Source organism: Paramisgurnus dabryanus, chromosome 1, assembly GCF_030506205.2.
Source record: "Paramisgurnus dabryanus chromosome 1, PD_genome_1.1, whole genome shotgun sequence".
NCBI lineage: Eukaryota > Metazoa > Chordata > Actinopteri > Cypriniformes > Cobitidae > Paramisgurnus > Paramisgurnus dabryanus.
The window spans coordinates 7,564,907-7,589,052 of record NC_133337.1 but is presented as its reverse complement, the minus strand read 5'-3'; the positions used below and the strand labels follow the sequence as shown (position 1 = coordinate 7,589,052).

The window sequence follows — 24,146 nt, the reverse complement described above, 5'->3', positions numbered from 1 at the left end:
GTCAATAGAGTATTGAACAAGCCAGCAGTGAGATATGATAACTGTGCTGCTGAGCAAGTTTTATCTGCTTTTGTTTATCTCTGCTGGTTTCTTTCACAGTTGCAGAATTATTTGTTTGTTGTACTGATTTGATCAATCCTGTGTGTTTTTGTTTATCCATGTTTGCCTCTGTCTGGAAGCTGAATATAGGGATACCTGACATATTTTAATGTCAGTCTGACCTAGCTTTAACACACATCCACTTGTCACGTACACATACACTACCAACAGTTTACTTCCTGGGATTGGTGATTAGGAGAAGACCGACATTATCATAATTCTTCCCACTTCAGACTCCCAGACTGTAATTTAACTCCAGTTAGCATTACATTGTGACTGAATCTTTCAAACATGGTAAGGAGCGTCACATTTCTGGCTGACATCAGAGGTATTCAGGCCAATCGCAATTTACAGATTAGCTGGCCAATCAGGGACAAAATCTGTGCGTTTCAGGAAGAGAGGGAAATCTGGAGCAACAAAAATTTACGGGATGTTTAAAATAATGTGTTTTTAAACCACGCACACACATTGGATTATATCTAATACACAAAATAATGATATAGATTAGCAATAATACAGGACAGGTGCACTTTAAAGCTCATGTAACACACGCTGTTTCTGCATTTCTGATGTTAATCTGGAGTACCTATAGAGTAGTATGACATTCTTTATATCTCCGAACAAGTCTTTAGTTTAATCAGATTTATAAAAGAAAGATTAGCTTTACCGAATCTTTCCGATAAAGTACGAAAAATGAAGAAGGAGGAGTTATACCGTGGGAGGAGCAAGTACGAGTCATGCAACACTATACAACACTGTTTTAACTTATGATTCACTACATGTTCGTGTCATTTATATAATATGCATGCGACTATTTCCAACATAAGACAGAAGTCTTACTTACCGCGTGCAACTCGTCATGACCCGGTTGGTAAAATCCACCGCATCAAACCCACACGCAAAACTCCGCTGCTACCCCGGATAATAAACTATATCCATTGTTTTCATGAGTCTAGATTTCTTCTCCTTACATCCAAAAACACACTTCATCTTTCGTGCCATTGTTGAGTTTTTAAATTAAACAAAGCTGAGTGGCGTGATAAGATGTTTGCAAGTTCTAGCGTCTCCCGTTGATTGACGGGTGGGCGGGGTTTTCCGGGGGAAGTGCCCATATAAAGAAGTGATACGTATAGAAAACCCCTAAAACGTCAGTTGGACCTGTAATCGAAAAAATCTTTCTGAAACTTGTACGAATCCTGGCGAAGTGCATTCGGCACAGAAATACTCTGTAACATGTCCAACTGCTTTTTTGACACTTTGTCTACGTTTAGCATTAGGAAACAACTCTATAACTGTGTTAATAAGTCAGAATGCTTGAAATACCATTGAACCCCCCCTTTAAATCACTGGTAAAACTAATAGATTAGCACACACAAAGTCAAAAACAATATCTATTAAAAAATGTTACTTTTTCATATATTTTATTGTATGATTGACATTGAGACAGCTTTGAGATTTACTGTAATGCAAGGATCTAATATAATGTTACACATCAGACATTTTACCAGTTAACCACACATTTCACTTAAGACATAACAGATTATTTCTTTGTTAATTCTTGTCAAAACAGATATTATAAAACTGTTTTCATGTGTATATATGTATATATCACTGTCGCGGCACTGTCCATGCTTCAGATCTGTCAGTCAGCATGAGGAATATCGTTTTCATGTCTTATCACTCTTAATAACTCTCTTAACATTGATCAGGTCACGAACGAGTCCAGCAAGTCCTGCACTCTATTTTCTAATTCCTGCATGTTTTTAAATTGAAACTAAAGTCACAGGCATGTGGATGCCAGCGTCTTTGTATAGGTTAAGCATTTAGGATGCTACACCTCTCAGAAATTGTACAAATATAGATCATTTTAGATGGTTAATGACTATTTAGGGCATTGAGATCACTAGATGTACTTATGCGTACTTAAGTACTTACTTAATGTACTTGTTTTTACGAAAACTTAATTTAGAACAAAATCAACATTTATATTTTCCTTTGCCTCTAGCTCAAAATTAGGCGCAGCACTTTCTGATTCATTTTGCCACCACGGGTCACATTTTGTGCCTAAAACCTTACTGTTCATTTTTCAGTATAGAAAAATTGAGAAAAGTGAGAAAAGCAGATATGGCTGTATAAATCTGCGGTAAGATTATGGCGTACATTGACCTGGGTTTTCTGTCTCCCCTTCGCTATAAATTGTGTTGGTCTTTATTTTTTGGGATCTCTAGAGGGTGTAACACATGGGAAATTTCAGGAGGATGATGGTTTCTTGGACACTGAGACATGCTGGAAAGTCTTGTGTCAGCATGTACAAACATGTAGTCTGTTTTTCTTAAGGGGAAGGTGTTTTACAGCTGATAAGAAATATATTTTGTCTTTTGTATGTGTACAATTTGGTGTTAAATGAAAAACATTTTTAGATAATGAAGCTAAATCTTAAAGGGGACATTTTACAAGACTTTTTTAAGATTCAAATAAATCTTTGGTGTCATCAAACTTCAACTGAAGTTTAAGCTCATAATACCCCACAGATAATTTATTATAATATGATAAAATTGCCATTTTGTAGGTGTGTCTAAAAATGTGCCGTTTTGGGTGTGTCCTTTAAATGCAAATGAGCTGATCTCTGTACTTAATGGCAGTGGCATGGTTGGATAGTGCAGATTAAAGGGGCAGTATTATCCCCTTCTGACATCACCAGCAGGGTATTATCCCGTACCAATTTTTTTCACATGCTTGTGGAGAATGGTTTACCATAACTATGTTACTGGGTTGATCTTTTTCACATTTTCTTGGTTGTTACAAGCACTGGTTACATGTGCTTGTAACAGGTCACCAGTTATAGCACTTAAACATGGAAAAAGTCAGATTTTCATGGTATGTCCCCTTTAAAACAAATTTTTTTTGTGATCTTCATCATTTACTCACCCACCTGTCAGTCAAAACCCAATGCACTTTATTTCTTATGTAAGACACAAATTGAGACTACAAATACTGTCTTTTATTTAGCATTTAATGAAATTGAATGTGCATCTGTTCTGTTCAGCTCCAACATTACTACATAAAGTAGAATAAAAGTGATGCAAAGGTAGGGTTGCAAAATTCCAGGAATTCTCCTTTCCATGCAAATTAGTGGGAATATTTGGGAATTAAGGGGAATTAATGGGAATAAACACACACGCGTTCCTGTTTTTAAGCCTCCTTCAGCCTCCCAACAGTCCTTTAGGTGGGGTAGACAGTACTATGGCCATATAATCATTCACTCACTACTATTTACAAGAAAGAAACATGGAATCAATTCAGAGCTCAATTTGGCTCCTACAAAAATGTTTATTCATGTTTGTAAATTATATAGTTTATATAAATTTCCCTAAATTTTCTAATAATTCCCATACCTTCCCTAAATTTCCATAAAGTTTCCAAATTTGGAACATTTCCAAAATTCCCCAGATTAAGTTCCCATGTAAAGTTTCCTGAAAGTTTCCATTGTGCATCTGTGCTGAGCAGGTCTGACCCAAGCTGCGCATGGAGAGAGCCCAACAGGAGACTCATCATCATCTTTAGCATGGCTTGTGCTGACTTTGACCTAATTAACTCACGCAGACAGACGGGACGAGAGCTTGCCGACCCAGAAGAAAAGAACACTCAACACCGGCTCTCTAGTTTCATGGTAGCAGGTCAGACCTGGAGATGAGAATTGATTAGTTGATCCTGGATCTCTCAGGAGGATACATACACTTAATGATGTGTTGGCTGAGCAGTTTGTTCCAACATCTTTGGCTTATATGATAGCTTTAAAGCATCAAGCTTGTGGGATAGTATTGTATGTTTAAAAAAAAGCATGGCTATTGTGGATCACATCCTAACCTAGCATGCAGATGGAAACTGGTATTTGCACTTTGTTGTGCCTGGTTTGTTTGCTTGTAATGCATGTTTTCTGAACCTGGGTTCACTTCAAGAAGCAAATATTGCTTTCAGCATTTGGCACCTTGATACAGTGGTAAAGCGTGTGCGAGTATTAAAAGTGGTACTCTTTTTGGTTATGCAATCGTGCTGTGGTTTGAAGCCAAATAATAAAGTGTGAAATAGACCTGTGAAGGTGGGGGTGGAATCAGGTTTGGACCAAGCAAACGATCCACATGTGAAAACAGCCTAAGGTTATTTTGGCTTCGCAGAGCCTCCTGTTTTTTTATATCTGATTTCTATGGAGGTTGGTAGACCCTCTGCCCTCTGTGAATAAGCATTGTCTCATAACTGTGTCAGCGTTGCATCTTCTACTACTACGGTTGCAAAGTTCTGGGAATTTTGGAAAGTTTCCATCAAAGTTACATGGCAATATATAGGAGTTGTGGCACATGGATTAAGATGAGTCAGATGTTGAGAAAGCTAATTTTTGTGTGTGATACAGTTGGTAGGGGTGTAATGATTAACCGTGCAAATGCGCGTTTTCTCAATGAATGAAATTGAATGAATTACGGTGAAATCCCGGCACATCCGAACCCCAGGGGGCGCTCTCATGCAGAAACTCCCTTTGTGCCACAGAAGAAGTAGTATTACAAACGCTATTTCAGGAAATGTCTACAGGAATATTTATAAGCTGTTCTTCAAATGTTGATAATAAAGAATATTTTGACTGATTTTTATTTAACGAGTGTTGCTTTTTTAAATGCACGTTATAAACGACTCCGACTCATAATGATTTTTGATCGATAAGGACTTAATACTGACCAAATGCCGTAGTACACGCACAAGCTGTGCATGAAACAAAGAATCACAGCCTTGCGATTCAGAATCGATTTCAGACAGGCATTTTTAATGGGACACGCGATTGAATCGTTACATCCCTAACAGTTTGTGTAAATTACCCAAAATGTACAAATTAATTCCTTTTTAATTGCAAATGTCCTACTGTAAATATATAAAAAATTTATGTATCATTAGTAGGGGAGAACCGGGCCTAAGAGACAAAACAATTTTCTCAGAGTTCTAATTACATTTGCATTTCAAACTATGACAGCATCTGTAGCACGCAACCCATGACAGAGATGACAAATATTGCATTATTTTGTCACTGTTTTGCACGTGTAGGTTCAGAAAGCTTTTTTCAACCATGAGTAAATTCCTAAAGCGGTCATTTTGTTTCTTATGGCGCGTGTCTTTTTTTATGTGTTATATAGTATTGATCAATCTACAGGTTATTTAGTGCTCTAACACATTTTTCCAAATAAAAGTTAATCGGGTTCAAATGCATTATGTTGAACATTTATATTACTTGTATTTGATGTTATTTAAGTGTTCAAACTGTTTAATTTTTTATTATCAACAATTCAAATTTGTGCTATCAGTTTTTTTTATTATTATTGATAATACTAAAATTTTAAATTAAATTTTTTGCAAAGATAAAATATGTTTGCAGTTACATATTAACAAGTTCATAGTCATGTATATTTACTAAAAACTTGTTATGTTGTGTTACTTTTGATCCCAGCTGACAGGGTCAAAAGTAACAATGCGATACTTATGTTCAAAGTAAAATTATACTCAAGCCGTTTTACATTTGATCAAAATTCCACTTGGTATTGATAGACCAAACTTGTGAGTAATTGACCACAGCAAAAAATATATCTCTGTCTTTAACATTATCTTTTAAAATTAAGTTTTTCTGAAAAATTGTACTTTCGCCCCTGCTCTTCTTTAATATGTGTTGCTAATGCTAAGGACTTTATTTGGACAACTTTACAGGCAATTTTCTCAATATTAAGATCGTTTTTTTGCACATTTTTTATATCCTTGTATCTTGGCCAAATATTGTCCTATCCTAACAAACCAAACATCAATAAAGCATTCAGCATGTGTTCAGCGTTCATGATGTTAAAAAAAAAACTTACCCTTATGACTGGTTTTGTGGTCTAGGGTCACATATTTGCCACACTGATTTTAATATAAATGTAATTGATATTGAAAAACCCATATCTGTGAAATATCAGTGGTACGTTTTCAGATGGTGGACAAGATGAGACTAAAGTTAAAATGAAAGATAGTATAAACTTAAAGCTCACATTTTATCTGTGGCTTCTTATTGAGTTATCCATCACCATCCTGACTTATTATTTGAAAATAAGACTGAAAATAAGATGAAAAACTGAAAATAAGATGACTATCTAAAGGCATGATTCAATTCCTGGACTTTACCTGTATTGTAATAAAGCAGTAGTGCAGTTTAGGAGTGCAGAGGTGGATTGAATCAATAACGCTCTTTGTAGTTTTTTTGAATGCTGATGAATCAGTGCTGCTGAATCTCTTTAGTGATGTAAATCGACGTGCTGTTAGGCACGAGGCAAAGCTGACCTCTGTTCCTCTTGTAAAAATAGAGGCAGAGGCAGGCATGCACTGTCCCCATTGATGCTGTAAAAGAGGCTGACTTATTGGTTTAGATGCACACGACCAGAAACAAATGTTTTTAAAGTCGCTGGTTTAAATTTATACCGTATTGATTGGTGTAGGTGGCCAAAGGATTTGAAATGAATGTTATTTAGTGTGACTGATGATCCTGTGCTCTGAATCAGCACTCAAACCCTTACTTTACCAGATTGGGACTCTGTTTTACAGCGTCTTACAGTATGTTGTGAGTCATCAGAATAATGAAACACGTTGCTGTTTTGGTATGTACAGTACCGTACCACTGGCACTTCATTAAATTAAGTCACAGCCTTTTATGGTTAAATATTCATCCTATGCCACTTATTTCCAATTACTTATGATAAAGCTAGTTAGAAGGCTATTAACTAAACTATCACCCAACACTGCAGATGTATGCAGTTGTTTTTGCAATATGTCTGTTGGGTATGACCTCATTAATACTCTGAACTATGAGTAAGAATAACATACGGTCAATCTCTCTGCTGTTTTACTCTCTTCTGTTTGCCACAGATTCTCATCTCATAACCACAAAGTTATGTGACTTTCTAAGAGCTTATGTGTTAAAATGTAGCATTTGGAGAGAGGTTTGTTTTAGTTTGTTTGTGAATACCATTAAATTTGAAAAAGATCAACCCAGTAACTTAGTTTTTGTAAACCATTCTCTACAAGCACTTGAAAAAATAGGTCGTTGAAATTTGGCTCTCCTTATGATGTCATAAGGAGCTCTTATTATAATAATCCAACCCCTTAATCCAACCACAGCACTGCCATTTAGTGCAGAGAGAAAATAATTCACAGAACAATTGAGTTTCAATTTTAACAAACCACCATCATTGTGTTCAGTGTTTGCACTTGATCTGCACATGTGCATTTTAGAGGACACACCCAAAACGGCACATTTTTGCACACACCTACAAAGTGGCAATTTTAACATGCTATAATAAATTATTTATATGGTATTTTGAGCTAAAACTTCACACATGTGCTCTGGGGACACCAAAGATGTATTTGAAATCTTAAAAAAGTCCTGTGACATGGGCCCTTTAACATCTTCTTGAGATATTAATAAAAATGGAAAAGTGGAAGTACTTACATTTATGAGAATGATTCTGTTATAAATACTTGCTTTGGCCCATTTTTGCTTGTCTAGCAGAGTAAAAGTTGAAATGAAGGCCAAATGAAAAATGTCTGTGTTCAGCAGCATGTAACCACTGAAATTATATGCATTCAGCATGATTTCAGCTTTGCATTGAAAATGTGAAAATCTGTGTTGGAGGGAAAAGCAAATTGTTGTAAAGAAATGAATGGCAGTGTATGTAGTTCTTATTCTTGCGGTGTTCTCCGTCCAGGCGTCATCCACCTGCCTAAGGGGCAGCCAGATGTCAGTTGTTTAAGAAATGTAGTTTTTAAAGGGATAGCTCACCCAAAAAATGAAAAACGTCATAATTTACTCTCCTTTATGTTGATGCACATCTGAATAATGTTAATTGTGTCAAGCTCAATGTGCATATGTGTGTGGACATTAAACTTGTTTATTAAAATATATTTTTTATGATATTTTGTTCAACAATGCTATGAATGGAAAGCTTTCTCACGTTTGTCTCAAATCTTGATAGGAAACAAATCAGTAACAGTACAACATAAAGGAATATAGCTATAATTGAATGGATTAGTGCATTGTATGGCCAAGCAGATGCATGCTTGTGCTGGTGTCCTAAACTGACCCGGTCATTCTGGTGTCCGTCCCTAAATAACAGCTAACCCCTGATTTTACTCCACCCCACCTCCAGCACAAACTTTAGATTGACATTATTTCTGAATGGCAGTCTCACAACCAGATGTCTTTATTTCTTTGGCCATGTGCTGTCAAGCAAAAGCCTTTTCTAGCATCTGCAAACAGTATCAGAGCTTTTCTTAGTACTGCCTTCAGTTTTCTTAACCATTTCGCATTTACTTTAAAATAACCATCCCAAGACTATTTTAGTTAATGTATGGCATCTTATAGCACCATTATAAGAGTGTAGTCTAAATATAAATTCTATAGAGAGTAGGACTAATACATAAGATAGTTGAATAAGTGTAGGCATGTAAAGCATGTTGTTTCAGCTTTGGGGAATGTGACGGGGTTTGGCATGCCCAATGCGTTGATGATGTGGCTTTGGTTCAACAGTAGTAGAGGAAGGAGGTTTGTGATAGCATTGCCCCTCTCTGCATCTTATCAGCAGTCAGCTCTGTTCTGCTTTTCCGCTGGAGACTTTCACAGCTTCTAAAAACTCTTCCTGAGTCTTTTGATGGGTTTCTTTATAAACCCTGCATCATGAACTTTGTGAAGTCAACATGTTTGTTTATCCAAAGTTCTCGAAAAAGAGCCAACACAGCAGTCAACATAATTTACAGTCAGGATTGGGTTGCAGATTTACTCAACTGAGACAAAGTGCACCACTTGGGTTAGATTCATTTCTAATGAGGGATTGTGGGTCTGTTGGCTTGGACCTGATCGAGACCCTATTAAATATTTTCCTGGTGTTTTAAAACTGCCAAAACATAGTTCAGTGGAGTTTGACTGCTGACCATGTAAGGAGGATATTTATTTTTGGTAAATATCATGGATTATATATCGTATATACGATTATATATCGTAGAATTTAAAGTAGATTAAGTGAAGCATGTTTGTATTTAAAAAAAGTATTAAAGAATGTTATTTCATTCAAAAAAGAGACACCCGTTAGAATTGTCCACTTATGTCATGTGACTGTTTTCAACATCCAGTCTTGCTAAAAAAAACAAAGATGTGTTTTACAAGAGACAATGAAGTTTTTCAAGATAAATTAACAGCACAAAGCACCGCTTAGAACCAAACAGACAGTTCATTGATTCGAGTGTGCACATAGCTGTGTTGATGTATGATTACAAATTTGCTTTCACAAGACCACAAACGCCTTTGAAATAATGTGATTACAACAAAAATTAGTTGTTATTTTTGAGGCACGAAAATGTGTTGTTTGTTAAAACTTTAAATGCATGAATTTACAATAAGCAATATAGTCGTCAGCATTTATTAACTCTTTCCCCGCCATTGACGAGATATCTCGTCAATTAAGAGAAAACGCTTCCCCGCCAATGACGAGATTTTCCAGCTTTCCGCAATACCGGTATTATCCACCAGGTGGCGCTCTTCCGCAACTTTTTAAACCCGGAAGTATTGCCCTATGGCAAGCTGCTGCATGTCCGTGTCTGTTTTAAAGATCGCTCTGAATATGATCTCTATGAAAAGTCCGTCACAAAAATGGAATTATTTTTGCTTTTTGCTCAAAATATGGTGTTTTTGCAAAAACCTACCCATATTCAAAAGCTGATTGCAAAAGAACCACTAAAGGTAGGATGAAACGTTTTTTTTTGTTTGAAAGCAGAGGGTCTGTTCTTTCATTTGGTATATTGTATGTTTATTTATTTAAAGAAGAACATTTTCTGGAAGGCATTAAACTTTGGTGAAAATCATGAAAAACGCTGGCGCTGGCTGGCAACTTTTTTTAAAAACGCTGGCGGTGAAAGAGTTAAAGGAATAGTTTACCTAAAAATGAAAATTTTGTTGTTACAAACCTGTATAGATTTCTTTGTTCAGATGACCACAAAGGAATATATTTTGAGGAATGTTTGTAACAAAAAAAAAAAATGTATTAGTAAATGCTGAAATTAAAATGAACTAAGATTAATAAATGCTGTAGAACTAAACACAACCTTATTGTAAAGTGTTATCGTATTGTTGTAATGTAAACTATATACCACATACACTATATAAAACATATAATATCTAACTAGGTTCAGCAACAGTAGCTGTGTATTACATCTACACTGTATATTCAAGATTTGTGTGAATTTGGAGAAGATGCAGAGACAGGGCGGAGAGTACAAAATACTGTAGGTACTGGAGCGAAGCCACAGAGCCAAAGTAAATGCATTGTGGCATAGGGTTGGACGATATGGGCAAAATTTCTATCGCTGGTATACTTCTAAATTTTGATGGATACAGTTTAAATTTGATAATGGTATGGATGTTAAAAAAGCCTTGGAACAAACTGCAAAGAATGCCCACAACAAATGTCTGTACCTACAAACTTCTAAACAAATGAATTTGCCATATGAATATATATATAATGAATATATATATAATGGTATAAATATGTATAATGGTATAAATATGTTGATGTTCATCTTTAAATTGTAATAAGATGAACACCTGAAACATCAGTCAGTGATAAATGCTGTAATTCAGGCGTCTCAAACAAAATTCTAATAACTAATTCTTCAGTTACAGTATTAACTTGCGTAGTTCCAAAGTTTTGATCAATTTGTTGTTTATAGTAATATGTGGAAAAACATAATAAATAGCCTAAGTGAAAGTGACCCTAAAACTTTTGAATGGTAGTAGCCACTTGGGTTATTTAATGTTACATAAGATAGTTGGACAGAAAAAATAATATTAAAGCTCTATTTGTAATTGCATACCAAGCTACATAATGATATATTAGATGGCATACTACATTATATACATACTCATCTCATTATAATGTCATAGCTGCATACATCCACCTTTTGCACATTTCTCTTTCCAAAGAGATCTTTCTTCTATTTAATCCTGGGAGCCTAATTTTTCTCATCAGTAGTTCAGTTTGTGTTGCATTACATCTCCTGTTCTCCCTCCCTATATGGTGTCAGCCAGGGCTTTGAACCAGATTTTTTCCAATTGGTTCATTCTGAACAGAAACAGTATTTTAACGTTTCCGGTTCAACCATAAAGTTGACGTTCCTGAACCGGTTAGAACAAAAAAAATTAAGTTCCCGAACCGGTTCCATGTCAGCTGTGGGACATACAAATAAGTAGGCTGAACATTAGGACATTAAACTTAAATTATTAGTCTACATAATTTTCCTTAAGTCTTTATCTTGTCATTAAACATTAAAAAGGCTACATTATGTAAGTGGAATAACTGTAATTCTGACATGCCTACATTTGTTGAGTGCACTTAAACACGCGCACAAACACAGACGGAGGACGAATTCCAAACGACACTTCGGGAAGAAGATGCAGCATAAACAGTCACTCCACATAAAGTGAAAATTATTTTGTTTTTCAGTGCTTTATTCACCAAATATATTTAATATAATAAATATATTGAACTACAGTATATGAGTAGCGCAACTCTCTCTAAAGTTTATACATCAAGAGTTCTGATCTGAAGGGCATAGGGATAATCGCGTTTGATTGGAGTTGGCTCATGGTTGCTTAGCTACGTACACGCCACGGGAGCGCACTTTGAAAGGAAGAAGATCCTTGTCCTGCGTTTAACACGTGTTTTTAAATGTGACATGCGAACAGCCAAAGAACGCTGTAATGTATATTGAAATATCGGAAATGTGTTTAGAAACCATATCACCATTATTGAAAAGTTTATACCACGAAATATATTGATATCGAATTATTGTGGCATATAAGTGACCTATATAGAGCTTTGTGAAGGAGGTTAAAAAGCTGATTGTGTCAGGCCTGTTCATTAGCCTATTATTTCCACAATGGGAAAAGTGCAAGGCAGGCAGACGTCAGGGAAAAAACTTTCAGCGAGGATGTATCATCCGGCCAAGAGTGAGAGATTGTATTTTTAGAGAGCCGCATCCACAAGAACTGTTGAACATGAACGCAGGGGTGACTTGTTTAAATATGACTTTATTTTAAATAAACCAATTTAAATGCATCTGTAAATGTATAATAGTGCTTTGGTTGCAGTGCATATGATCTTACTTTTCCTCTCTTTTCTCTCTCTTGCAGGATTATAACATGACCAGGTTAAATGGATAAAACTGGCCGATCTTCAACACCCAACCCAGACTCCATGTTGTTAAAATGAGCCCATTCTTTTGCTGTACGTTAAAAAAGTAAAAAACGAAATATAGGTCACCTTTCTGGATTTACAAAATTCAACTTGTACGTCTATACCGCCCCCCTTGTCTTTTCACGGCTCCCCTTCTCTAGTCAGAAACGCCATGTACGGTAGTGCTCGATCTGTGGGCAAAGTGGAGGGAAACCACAGTGGTGGGAGCAATCAGAGTCCTGGCCGCTCGCCCCGTCTCCCACGTTCGCCTCGTTTGGGCCACCGGCGAACCAACAGCACAGGAGGCAGTGGGGCAGGAGCGGGTGGTCCAGGGAGTAAAACCCTCTCTATGGAGAATATCCAGTCCCTCAATGCTGCATATGCCACATCTGGCCCAATGTACCTGAGCGACAACGAGGTGGTGGCATCTGGTCCGGACCTGCCCAAGAGCACCATGACGCTCGGCCGGTCAGGGGGTCGGGTGCCTTACGGTGTCCGCACGACCTTAATGGGAAGCAGCCCAAACATCGCCATGGGTGTCCCGGGCTCTGTGCCTACCGATGCCATCGCCTTCGGAGACCATCACATGCCTTCCAACCTGTCTTCCACTGTGCCTCACTCGCTGCGGCAGGCGCGGGACAACACCATCATGGACCTGCAGACCCAACTCAAGGAGGTGCTCCGGGAGAACGAGCTCCTGAGGAAGGAGGTGGATATAAAGGAGAGCAAGCTCAGCTCCTCCATGAACTCCATTAAGACTTTCTGGAGCCCAGAGTTGAAGAAAGAACGTGCTCTTCGTAAAGATGAGGTGTCGAAGATTGCAGTGTGGAAGGAGCAGTACAGAGTCGTGCAGGATGAGAACCAGGTAAGATAAATAATGCCGCTTTTCCATTGCATAGTACCCCACGGTTTGGTTTGGTTTAGTTTGGGTCGGGTCAGCTTACTTTTGGGAGCTTTTCCATTGGGTGCAGTACGTAGTACCCAATACTTTTTTGCGTACCACCTCGGTTGGGGTTCCAAGCGACCCGAGCTGATACCAAACGTGACGTGAAAACACTGTAGGTCACTGATTGGTCTGAGAGAATCGTCACTACGCGTCATCGCTATAATGTAATTAGCTTTACCTTGTAGTGCTAGCTTGCGCTGTCTCGAGCAAACATGTTGTCATCTGTGCTCTGCTACAAGTTCCCAAACTCCATTTTAGCAATGAAAAACATCCACAGGTTAAAAATCAGAGACACCATAACACTTTTTTTCAAAACTTGCAGTCTGTGGACGGACATTCGCGACAAGCACGTCAGCATTTATATATGCTTAAAGGCAACTTCAATGAGGCCACGGGTGTTTGAACAGAAACTGTCATGTGAGACAGAGGTACTGATAAACGTGATGTGCAAACATCTGTTTGTGGTGGCCAATTTAAATTTTGTTTGTGGTAGAGTGATAAATAAATGAATGTATGGGGATGAACAACGCTCTCACTTGTATGTCATAAGCAGCAGCGCAAATAACGACACGCCTATAATCCCTCCCACTATGAAGTGATACTAAACTTGATGGAAAAGCTAACCACGCCAAAGTGAGGTGAGCTGACCCGACCCAAACTAAACTAAACCGTGGGGTACAATGCAATGGAAAGCGCCATAAGCTGTATGTGTTTTCTTGTATAACTGCTGGATGAAATGTTGAAATACATCATGAAACAGAATCTTTTGCTTTTTGTCATTGAATATGTAGTGGTAAAATGTGGGACATATAATGTCTTGATCTCAGATGTCTCAGGTCTGCCAAGAATTTTTGAGTTTTTATAACTTGTCCAAAATGCCCATATTTGGGTGGGAGCAAAAGCGCTTCATTAGCTATTGCTCCTCACTACCTTATCAAAAGAGACAGTGAGTGCTTTCAGTTAAAATAGATTTCATTTCTATGAACACAGTTTGAGACAATAGTATCTCACTATTGAGATATGCCAGACTGTGCACAACTCGCTGAGGGTGGAAACTATGATAATGCAGGATTGTCAGTCAGTGGCTGTGGGTGGAGCTTTATCAGTGTGACATCACATTATAAAGAGAATCAAAATGGCATGTCTAATGGGACTCCTTTGATTTAATAGGGATTAGAAAATATATATTATTTCATTTTAGGGTGGTTGTGTTCACACACTGCCAACACACATTTATGTCCATACACCTTGTCAAAGTGGATTTTGCATGATAGGTGCCCTTTAATGTAATTACAGTGGAATAATGCTGGTCAGAACTATGATTATGTCAGCAGAAAACTCATTTCAGTTGCACTGCTAAATTTTGATTGAAGGGCTTTTGTAAATGCTTTATTTCTGATGCACTGATGAATAGACCACAGAAATCGGTACATAGAGTCAGTATTAATTTGTTATTTATAGAACTGTTAAACTGTTAAAGAAAATAAACAAATACTCAAAAAATAACAAAACTTTTTTTGTTAAGTTGTAATATTTAATTTATAAATTTTGTTTTTGCAAAATGCTAGATACTCAGGCATCTGCGTGTGATGTGTTAGAGAATATAAACCCATTTGATGCAGCAGCCAAAAGGTCTCTTTGAAAATGCTATGATACCAAAAAGTGCATCTGGCATAGAGGAAAAAAAATTTACTTGAAGATCAGATCTGATTTACTAGAGAGCATCAGTACCAAACATATCTATGAAATGATGCATTTTTTTTATTGTGCTCTAAAGTGGTTTACTGAAAGGTACACTATCTTATAATCAAAAATAAAAGTGCTTGTGTGTGGCTCACAGCTTTTAAGCATCAGTGAAGGCCCTGCAATGCCACTTTCCCAAATATTTTATGAGCTGTACCACATTCTTGTGTCTTAAAAAGGTTGTGGCCATGGAAAAAATGTGTTTGTCATTGGCAAACTCAAATCTTCGATGTCTAGTCTAGGCCTTATTCTTTCTTTGTTTTTAAATCTGTAGTATAGGCCTATGTCTGTCTGAGAGTAATACTAAACCATTTTAGCTGTGCGTTTGGCTTTTGACATATAATTTGATCCAGATTATAGCTTGTTGTCTCTAAGAACAAGCCACCTTTGGTATTTGGTTGATGTGAGTCAGATTCAAGCAGGTGATTTCAGTCAGCTTTTTAACTTTTTTTGTGTGTGCAGTATGTGTCAAATGGTCCAAATTAGGAGGTATGTTGGCTTTCTGAGGTTGGTAGTGGTATCAAATGGGTTCTTTGGCACATACACAAATACATAGTTTTAAAGGTGCAGTGTATAAATCTATTGACAGAAATGCAATGTAATATACATAACTATATTATCAGTGGTGTATAAAGACCTTACATAATGAACTGTATTGTTTTTATTACCTTAGAATTAGATGTTTTATCTACATACACAGTGGGTCCCCTTACATTGAAGTTGCCGTCCTGTTTCTACAGTAGTCCTAAACAGAACGCGTTTTGTCCCAACGTTGTCTCAGATGATGACATGTTTGTCCTGTGGTGACTACCATATGAGTTTTAAAATTTGAGGGGGTATCTGTTTAGCATAGACGTGGCTAAAATGCCTTTAAAAAGACAACTAGTCCTAAATTTGAGGCCATCTAGTGGATTTATGTGGCAACAACAAGCCATAATATCTTTCTGAGCATGACTGTGTGTACTTAAATTGGTGCTAGATTGACATTAACATTTATGCATTTGGCATGTACTTTTATCCAAAGGGACTTACAGTGCATTCAAGTTGTACTTATTATCATTACGGGTTGCATCAGTTGAGCTATAGGAACAGCACTCCTTATAATGTAAATCCTATCTGTAAAATCCACGCTGAAGTCTCATAATCTAATAATTTATGAGATAGTATCATCAAGTTTGATTTCAATAATTGATTTCACATTGATCTCAGTCAATATTAAATATATCAAGGTTATATTTTCGCAGAATGTTCTTTACATTCTGTAGGATGATTTTATGTAAAAAAACAGTAAATCAGAAATCACCAACCTGACTTTAGCTGTGTTTTGACAGGCAGGATCACATGTAGTTACAGTTATTTGGTCCTTCATGAGTCTGGTGTTATTGCAGTGGATCAGGTTTGAGGTTTTGAGGTTTCAGAAACACTGTCTCTTTTGTTCATGACCTGGCATTCATATCTTTCTTTTTTCACCAATTAAATTTTAAATTTTTGGAAAAGATTGTTTTTGCAGTCTCGAGTGTAACGTGATTTTTATTTTTCTCCATGCATTCTCTTTATGATTCTGCAGGCTGTAATTTATCCATTTCTAGCCTCACGTCAAAAGCTTTGTTGTAGACATTGGCTGTTTATCACATATTTTTTAACAGGAACACTTTTAAGGATTTTGTCAAGTTTAAGTTATAATCCACATTACAGCTTACTCTGTCCAAAAACTTCCCACTTACAGAATGTCTGAATGACATGTAGTGACCAATAACAGTTCAGTTGATTTTTTTGTATGTATTTATCCTGATTTCTTTTTTACTATTTGCATTATTTAGGAAAAATTGGAATGCCACCTCTTTCATTCAGTCCAGATAAAGGTTCTGGGATGTTTTGGGATAATATACAATACAATTTCTCTTGTTTATTTAGAAAATTGTAAATTTGTATGTGAGCACCCTGCATGTATTTATATTTTGGCACTTGTTTATGTACAGTATGTAGGGTAAGGATATTACCCACTTCTGTTAATGTGCCAATTTATCCCTCTATCTCCCTGTCTCTCTCACTTTCTGGTCTATAAAGAGGGCTGTACATCTTGCTCCTCCTGCAAACTCCAAACATCTGCTGTGATTTTCCAAGCATTAGCGAGCACATTCATGCGGGCACATCCTTTCAGACCTGAGTCAATTAGGTGCCCACCCATGTGTGATTTCTTTAAGCGTGTGTGTGCTTGAAACATGAACAGGTGGTAAACGGCTTCGGATGCTCTTAATGTAGTTGGGTTTTGAAGACTCCCACCCAATTCCCACAATCCCCATATCAAACTCAAGTCTCACTTTTCACATCTACGTTCCGCCCACTTTGTGTTCAGTGTTTCATGTCTGTTGCAGGCGTGACTGTTTGTGTGCATCTGATCCTCTCAATTGCTGAGCAGAGATAGGAAATGGTTTGTTTGCTGTGTCACGCCGGTAAATGTAATCTAGAAGGGTAGCAGATGGCCCAGGGTGTAGGCAGGGACCGACCAACCCCCAGGTTGTGAAAGCAGGATGGACAATCTCTTAGACTAAATACATCATAGGGAAATGGAGCTTAAACTGTAGACTAAGAGTCATTAAATATATCATGACATATCACATTTTAATTTATGTATTTCCTATTTTCCTGCTTTATCTGGTTAAGGTTTGATGGCTTCATTTTACTCCTTATGTAATGGATAATAAACCCATTACTCATGGCAGAATGACTGTGTCATTCAATATGCTGTGTGTTTACACGGTAGGATTATAACATAGGGACACATGCAGTGATTATCCCCCTGTTTTCTATAGAGATCATGTTTGGAGCCACTAGTACCTGTATGATTTACCATAGCTGTAATAGAGGTGCACACTAAGGCACTTACTGTTTGGTAAATTTGAACTAAGCTTTAACCAAATGCATTAATCTTCGAAGTTTAACTCACCCAACGTTATTTTCATATCGGACATGAATCACATCTCTGGCTTGTCAAGAGTTGTTCCTTTTTTAAATATATCAGTCTTGGAACAGGTGAACAGATTGAAACCCACACTGGTTCATATGAAAAGGGACCCAAGCCATCTAAAGGGTTAAATATTGTGCAAACTTTGCTCTTTTAGCTTGGCTCAGCATGCATCCACCAAGCAACAACATGGAAGACCTTAAACTGACCTGGAAACATTTAAAACCAATGCTGGGTAAATATTGGATAGAACTCAGGTTGGGTTAAAAATAAACCTATGCTGGATTCTTGTTAACCCAACCATGAGTTGAAACAACCTAGCATTGAATCGAAACAACCTAGCATAGGTTTTTTTAATAACCCAACATGCGTCCTTTCCAATATTTAGCCAGCATTGGGTTAAAAATAACCCAGCCAAATTTAGAGTGTTGAGTTATTTTCAACCCAGCGTTGGGTCAAAAAGGGACGATCTCGGCAGCTGGGTTGAAGTTAACCCAGAAAATGTTAATATTTGACCTAGGGATGCGGGATTACTTGCCTGCAATAGACATTGTGCATCTCGTCAGTGAAGCCGGTTCCTTGATTAGTAGTAAATTGCCATTACCTGTTTTCAGCCGCAATTAGATCAAATCAGCATTATTTGGTCTCATGAAACTATTACTTGTTTTCTTATTCATATTTAGTGTCTTTTGTGTTGTTATTGTTTTGGTGCAAGGTAAAAGTTAATAAAACTATATTTATAAAACGTTACAATTGCTTTCCCATTTAATCTTAATGCGATACGAGCACTTGCTTATTATTGGACTTTGTACTTGTCAGTACTATATAAAACTGTTTTTATAAGTGTCAGAGAGATGTTTTTGCATGCTGCTTATAAATATATCAGTGGCGATATCTCATAACGGGTTTTAATAGTCACGTCACTATAAAATAAATTATCAATTGTCCAAATTTAAAAGCTGCAGTGCTTACCTGCAGTTCCACTGTTTTTGCGTTCTGAGGAAAGCGATCGCTCCAGAGAAAATAATTGTTTTCATTCCTTTTTCCAAGTGTCAATCGTCCACGCGATGTGACATTACTCCACTTAACTTTTTCCCCGCCATTGACGAGATATCTCGTCAATTAAGAGAAAACGCTTCCCAGCCAATGACGAGATTTTCCGTCTTTCCGCAATACCGCTATTATCCACCTTCCGCAACTTTTTAACCCGGAAGTATTGCCCTATGGCAAGCGGCTGCATGTCCGTGTCTGTTTTAAAGATCGCTCTGAATAGGATCTCTATGAAAAGTCCGTCACAAAAATGGAATTATCTCTGCTTTTTGCTCAAAATGTGGTGTTTTTGCAGAAACCTACCCATATTCAAAAGCTGATTGCAAAAGAACCACTGAAGGTAGGATGAAACGGTTTTTTGTTTGTTTGTTTGAAAGCAAGAGGGTCTGTTCTTTCATTTGGTATATTGTATGTTTATATATTTAAAGAAGAACATTTTCTGGAAGGCATTAAACTTTGGTGAAAATCATAAAAAACGCTGGCGCTGGCTGGCAACTTTTTAAAAAAAAACGCTGGCGGTGAAAGAGTTAAGTTTAATGTTACATCCAAGAGCGCTGATCTTTGACGAGATAATCATTTCCAATTGAGATTCACAGACTGACTCACAAGCTAGGGAAGTAATGAGACACACAGAGAGTGTTTAAAAACAGCGTGTCTGTGTGTGTCCATGTGCGTGCAGTTTTTCCAGAGATGAGCCGGTTTAAAGAACCTCCATTCAATAATACTAAAATGACCAGTAGGTGGCGGAATGATACAAACGGTGAAGCGGTTACTGTTACTTTATCAGGACAATATCGCGTGCGTGCTTGGCCAATCAGATTCGAGAACCAGAAAGAACAGTTGTATAATAAAGGCATATCTTGTATTAAGCATGGACATCTCGTTGATTTTTATTCTGTCGCCACAGCCCTTTTAATATCTATTAATTTATGAAACTGTATACTGTGTACAGCGACCTTGGCACAGCTTGGATTACACAAAAACTGTGACATTATTTGTACATTCTGTACTGTAGGCTATAAATAAGTGGTCACCCGGCGGAGTCTAAGAATTTTTATGTAAGCAAAAAGGTACGAGAGGCTGTGCTGTATCGGCTATGTATGTATACTTATTCACAATACAGCACTTGCCTCAAGTACCTTATTGCTTTTATAAACCGGTTACTACACAATATTAAAGTAAAACAAATATTAGTGCAACTTTCATGAAGTTAAATCAATAAAAAGCATTCCTTCCGTTAGAAAAAATAGTCCCTGACTATGAACAAAAATGTGTTCCAATCACTGATCTATATAAATGACTGGATTGCGCATAGAACGCTTGACGTAACTGCGGTAGGTGAAGCGAGCGCAGAGTTTGAGCCGCCATCTTGGTATACCCAACCGGCAAAGAGCGTCATTGACTTCCATTCAAAATCATGATCAAAATGTACCCCCTTTACAGCGTATCAGTTACACAAAGTTATTTGTTAGGATATGTGTACGTTAATTATTTGTTAATTCTGGTGTTATTTGCAATGTTTATGTTTTAATCGGGCAGAATAATGGATTTATAAAAAAACGTTAATGTGAGTGTGTCTGTTGCATTTGTTAATGACACTGGTATAAATAAAGTTTTTTTTGACATTCAGCTACACTGTGACGATCAGCGTTTCTCTAAATAAGTTAAGGTAACTTGTAAGTTTAGATAACATAATTACAAAAATAGCAAATTATTGCATGCACATACGGTACAAAGCATGATTATTTAGATTTCAAGAGCACGTTTATTGTCATTAATACTAAATATGCTGCGGTCTGTCTGCTGATCTGATACTGTAATAAAGATGAATGTATAATAACTGATTAAAACGCAAAATGTACAACTTTCAGTAAATAACTATTTACATGCTTTGGACGTTTGTGTTGTAATAATGTACAGGGTAACTTCACATATAAAAACGAAGACGAGTAAAGTGATGTTTTATTATCATTAAAATCTGATAAGTCAATTGATTTAATAGAACGTTTGGGTATAGGGGTGTAACGGTACGCAAAAATCACGGTTCGGTGCGAACCCCGGTTTTGAAGCCACGGTTCGGTTCATTTTCGGTACAGTAAGGGAGAAATGCAAACATTAAACTGCAGGTTGTTTATTACTATAAACTTTTTTTTTACAATTTGTTTACACTTTTTTAAACACTTTTTATTAAAATATAACATATAAAATATATATAAAATGAAAAAATAATAAATAAAAGACTACTGCAAAGTTCTTTTTTACACTATTTTATAACAGTAGGTAACTCTTTTCTTAACCTTCTCTTAAACTTTTTCTACTAAAACCTTGAACTAACAAATTCAATTCCTGAATACATTTATGAACTATTAGCCTACATTTTTGCCACCAAAAATTTTCTGTTTTGATTTATTTTGGATTGTTTAACCTCACAGTATTGAACCATCTCTGTATAAAAATAATATTACTGCTCCATGTGTAACTGCATAGCAAGCAACATGATGATATACTTATTATACACTCATTTTGAGATTAGTGAGCTGCATACATAGCCATCTTTGATTTTTTTCACGTTTCTCCTAATCTTTGCTTGTGTCGTCAATGTAAGCTGTGACTTTACTTACGAACCCCTCCGCAGCTGAGTAACAGCTGAGTAAGCCCGGGTTACAGCTCTTCTCTGTCCCGACCAGCTGATCGCATTGTGACAATGATATGATTGACGTGAGGTGCAGATGAAAAATCTGATCACGCATGCCTTATTCTCGCTGTCACAGAAAGCGCATCTCATGAATGCGTAGCAACGAAAGACGCGCATCCTCTCACGCATTTTGAAAGAACAAAGCAGCGCGTTGACACGCGTTTAACATGCGCTTTTAGATACGACACGTAAACATTTACATCAATAATCAAACGGATATACAACTAAGTAAATAAAAATCTTTCTGCGGGCCGAACTATGTTATATGTTTGACAGAAGACTTGCGCTGAACGCGGAGACTTCCGCCACTTAATATGTTCGTGCGGAAACCCACGTATTATGTTCCGCACAGGCGCACACAAAATGCATTCGGCCATTCGGTGCACGTGTGCACCGTGCCGAAAGCCCTGAACCGAAACGGTCCGGTTCGAATACACGTACCGTTACACCCCTATTTGGGTATACCACGATGGTGGCGCGGTGGCTTCACAAGTGTGACGTCATGCGCAATCCAGTCATTTATATAGATCAGTGGTTCCAATGTGTAATATGCATGAAAGCTCAAATAAAAACAACAAACCGATACGTGTGGTTTCTAAGGGTCTTGCTAAGGGCGCAGTGATAAACAGAACCGTTGGGTGAAGCGGTCATAGCCGTGTTTTATCGTGAATAAAGCAATCAGAATCAAGGATTAGAACTAATTGTTTTATACATTTAGTTATTACATATTTTAGTTGGCTTATTTTATGTATGTTTACATTGTAAATAATGATAAAACATAATAACAACTATCAAAATCAACAAGTAAAACAAAAAAGTTTTGATATCAAAAAGTAGCCCTCGTTTTATGCATTGTGGTAGCCCTTGTAATCAGAACAGCAGTATAAAACAACTACACACTCCTGTTTCCACACACATCCACAGCTATGACCGCACATCACAAAAACATGTATGACAGGTTTTTCAGGCAAAGAAGCTTATCAAGAGGTCATCACTGAAAGGACCTGTCATATTTGTCGGGATGTCCGGTCACCGGAGTGTGTGTGCAAAACATAGCCAGCTATAGAGTTGTCATCCAGATTCGAGGTAGCTGTGGCACATTTGTATTTCTTCTTCTGTTTTTTGTCACCTTCTGATTGGTCAACTTCAAGTGCATTGCCAGATCGTCTCGTTCACCTCCACCAACACTACGAATTTATACCAACGTGAGGTGCTCATAACCTGTTCGGCTCGTAATTCATTTTACACGGTGCGATCCGCGACCATACGAGCATAAAGTAATTGCTCCTGAGAAAAAAATTGCACCGTGTACGCCCACCTTTAGACATTAAAATTCAGGGGTTTTGAAAATCAAGTGTCTCCGTATATTAAAAAAAACAATAGCATAAGGAACAAAATATCTGGTTTGCTTCAGCAATCTAAAAATGATGGGTTGTTTCAAATCGAGATACCATTTTTCTCTTCCCGATTACGATACATTGCCTCGGGGTATCGGCTGATACAGAGTACTGATCCGATACGATGCTGTGTATCTTTTTATACGACGAGAATACTTTTGTGTGCACAGAAAACAAAACAAACTTAATTCAACAATTTGGTCATTCAGTGCGCATTCACAAGCAGACTGCGGCGCATGCTGCTGACGTCACCTGCTGACTTAGTTGCCAGTGTACAAATTCAGAATACACTGGCAAGTAATTTGTGAAATTATGCGGGTTGTTTATATTGTTCTCTTCGCTTCATAATATTATTATTGAACGACTAATGGAACATGGACGTTTTAAGCGATGCCTTTAATTTTTTGGGGGGATTAATCTAAAATATCTAAAAATGTGTTCTGAACGCAATCAGAGCACTTGGTGGTTTAGAACGACACATGTGATTTCTTATAAAGTTACCATTTTAAGGTGAACTAACCCTTTAAACACTTTCGAGTAATGCTTTTTGTTTGTGGTCAGGTCACAGATTATTTGTTGTTTGCTTGCATATTTTAGCCATGTTACTCAATGAGAGTTTGGAGAAAAGAATGCTAAAGTGATGTGTCATATTTAACTCCTCTCACTATGGTGCTGCGAGGTGCCCATATATGGAGTGTGCACATGTAGGGATCTGGAATGAAGAGAAACCAGGACCCTCCGTGTCCTCTTTTGGTTCCTCTTACCTTGACTTATTCACACATAGAGGTGAAAGAAGAAGAGCGAGAGACATTGAGAAGAACAGATGGAGAGATAGTTTAAGCAGAGCAAGATTTTATATTTAATTTAATCCCAACAAAGCTGTTTTAATGCGCTATTAAAAATCATAAAGTTATAAGGATATCACAGTATGAGCATATCAATAATTTTACCACATATGTTTACA

The 24,146-nt window shown here is 37.2% G+C and overlaps 1 protein-coding gene across 8 annotated transcripts in view; it reads left to right on the top strand.

The window, feature by feature from the left end:
- The window catches only part of erc1b (ELKS/RAB6-interacting/CAST family member 1b), a 242,174-nt gene that overhangs the window by 8,332 nt on the left and 209,696 nt on the right, over positions 1-24,146 (top strand). For all 8 annotated transcript variants that reach the window (XM_065265801.2, XM_065265800.2, XM_065265799.2 and 5 more), the window contains exon 2: positions 12,344-13,251. In XM_065265801.2, the coding sequence (XP_065121873.1) occupies positions 12,559-13,251 (693 nt within the window). In that variant the 5' untranslated portion in view covers positions 12,344-12,558. The remainder of the gene's footprint in view (positions 1-12,343; positions 13,252-24,146) is intronic.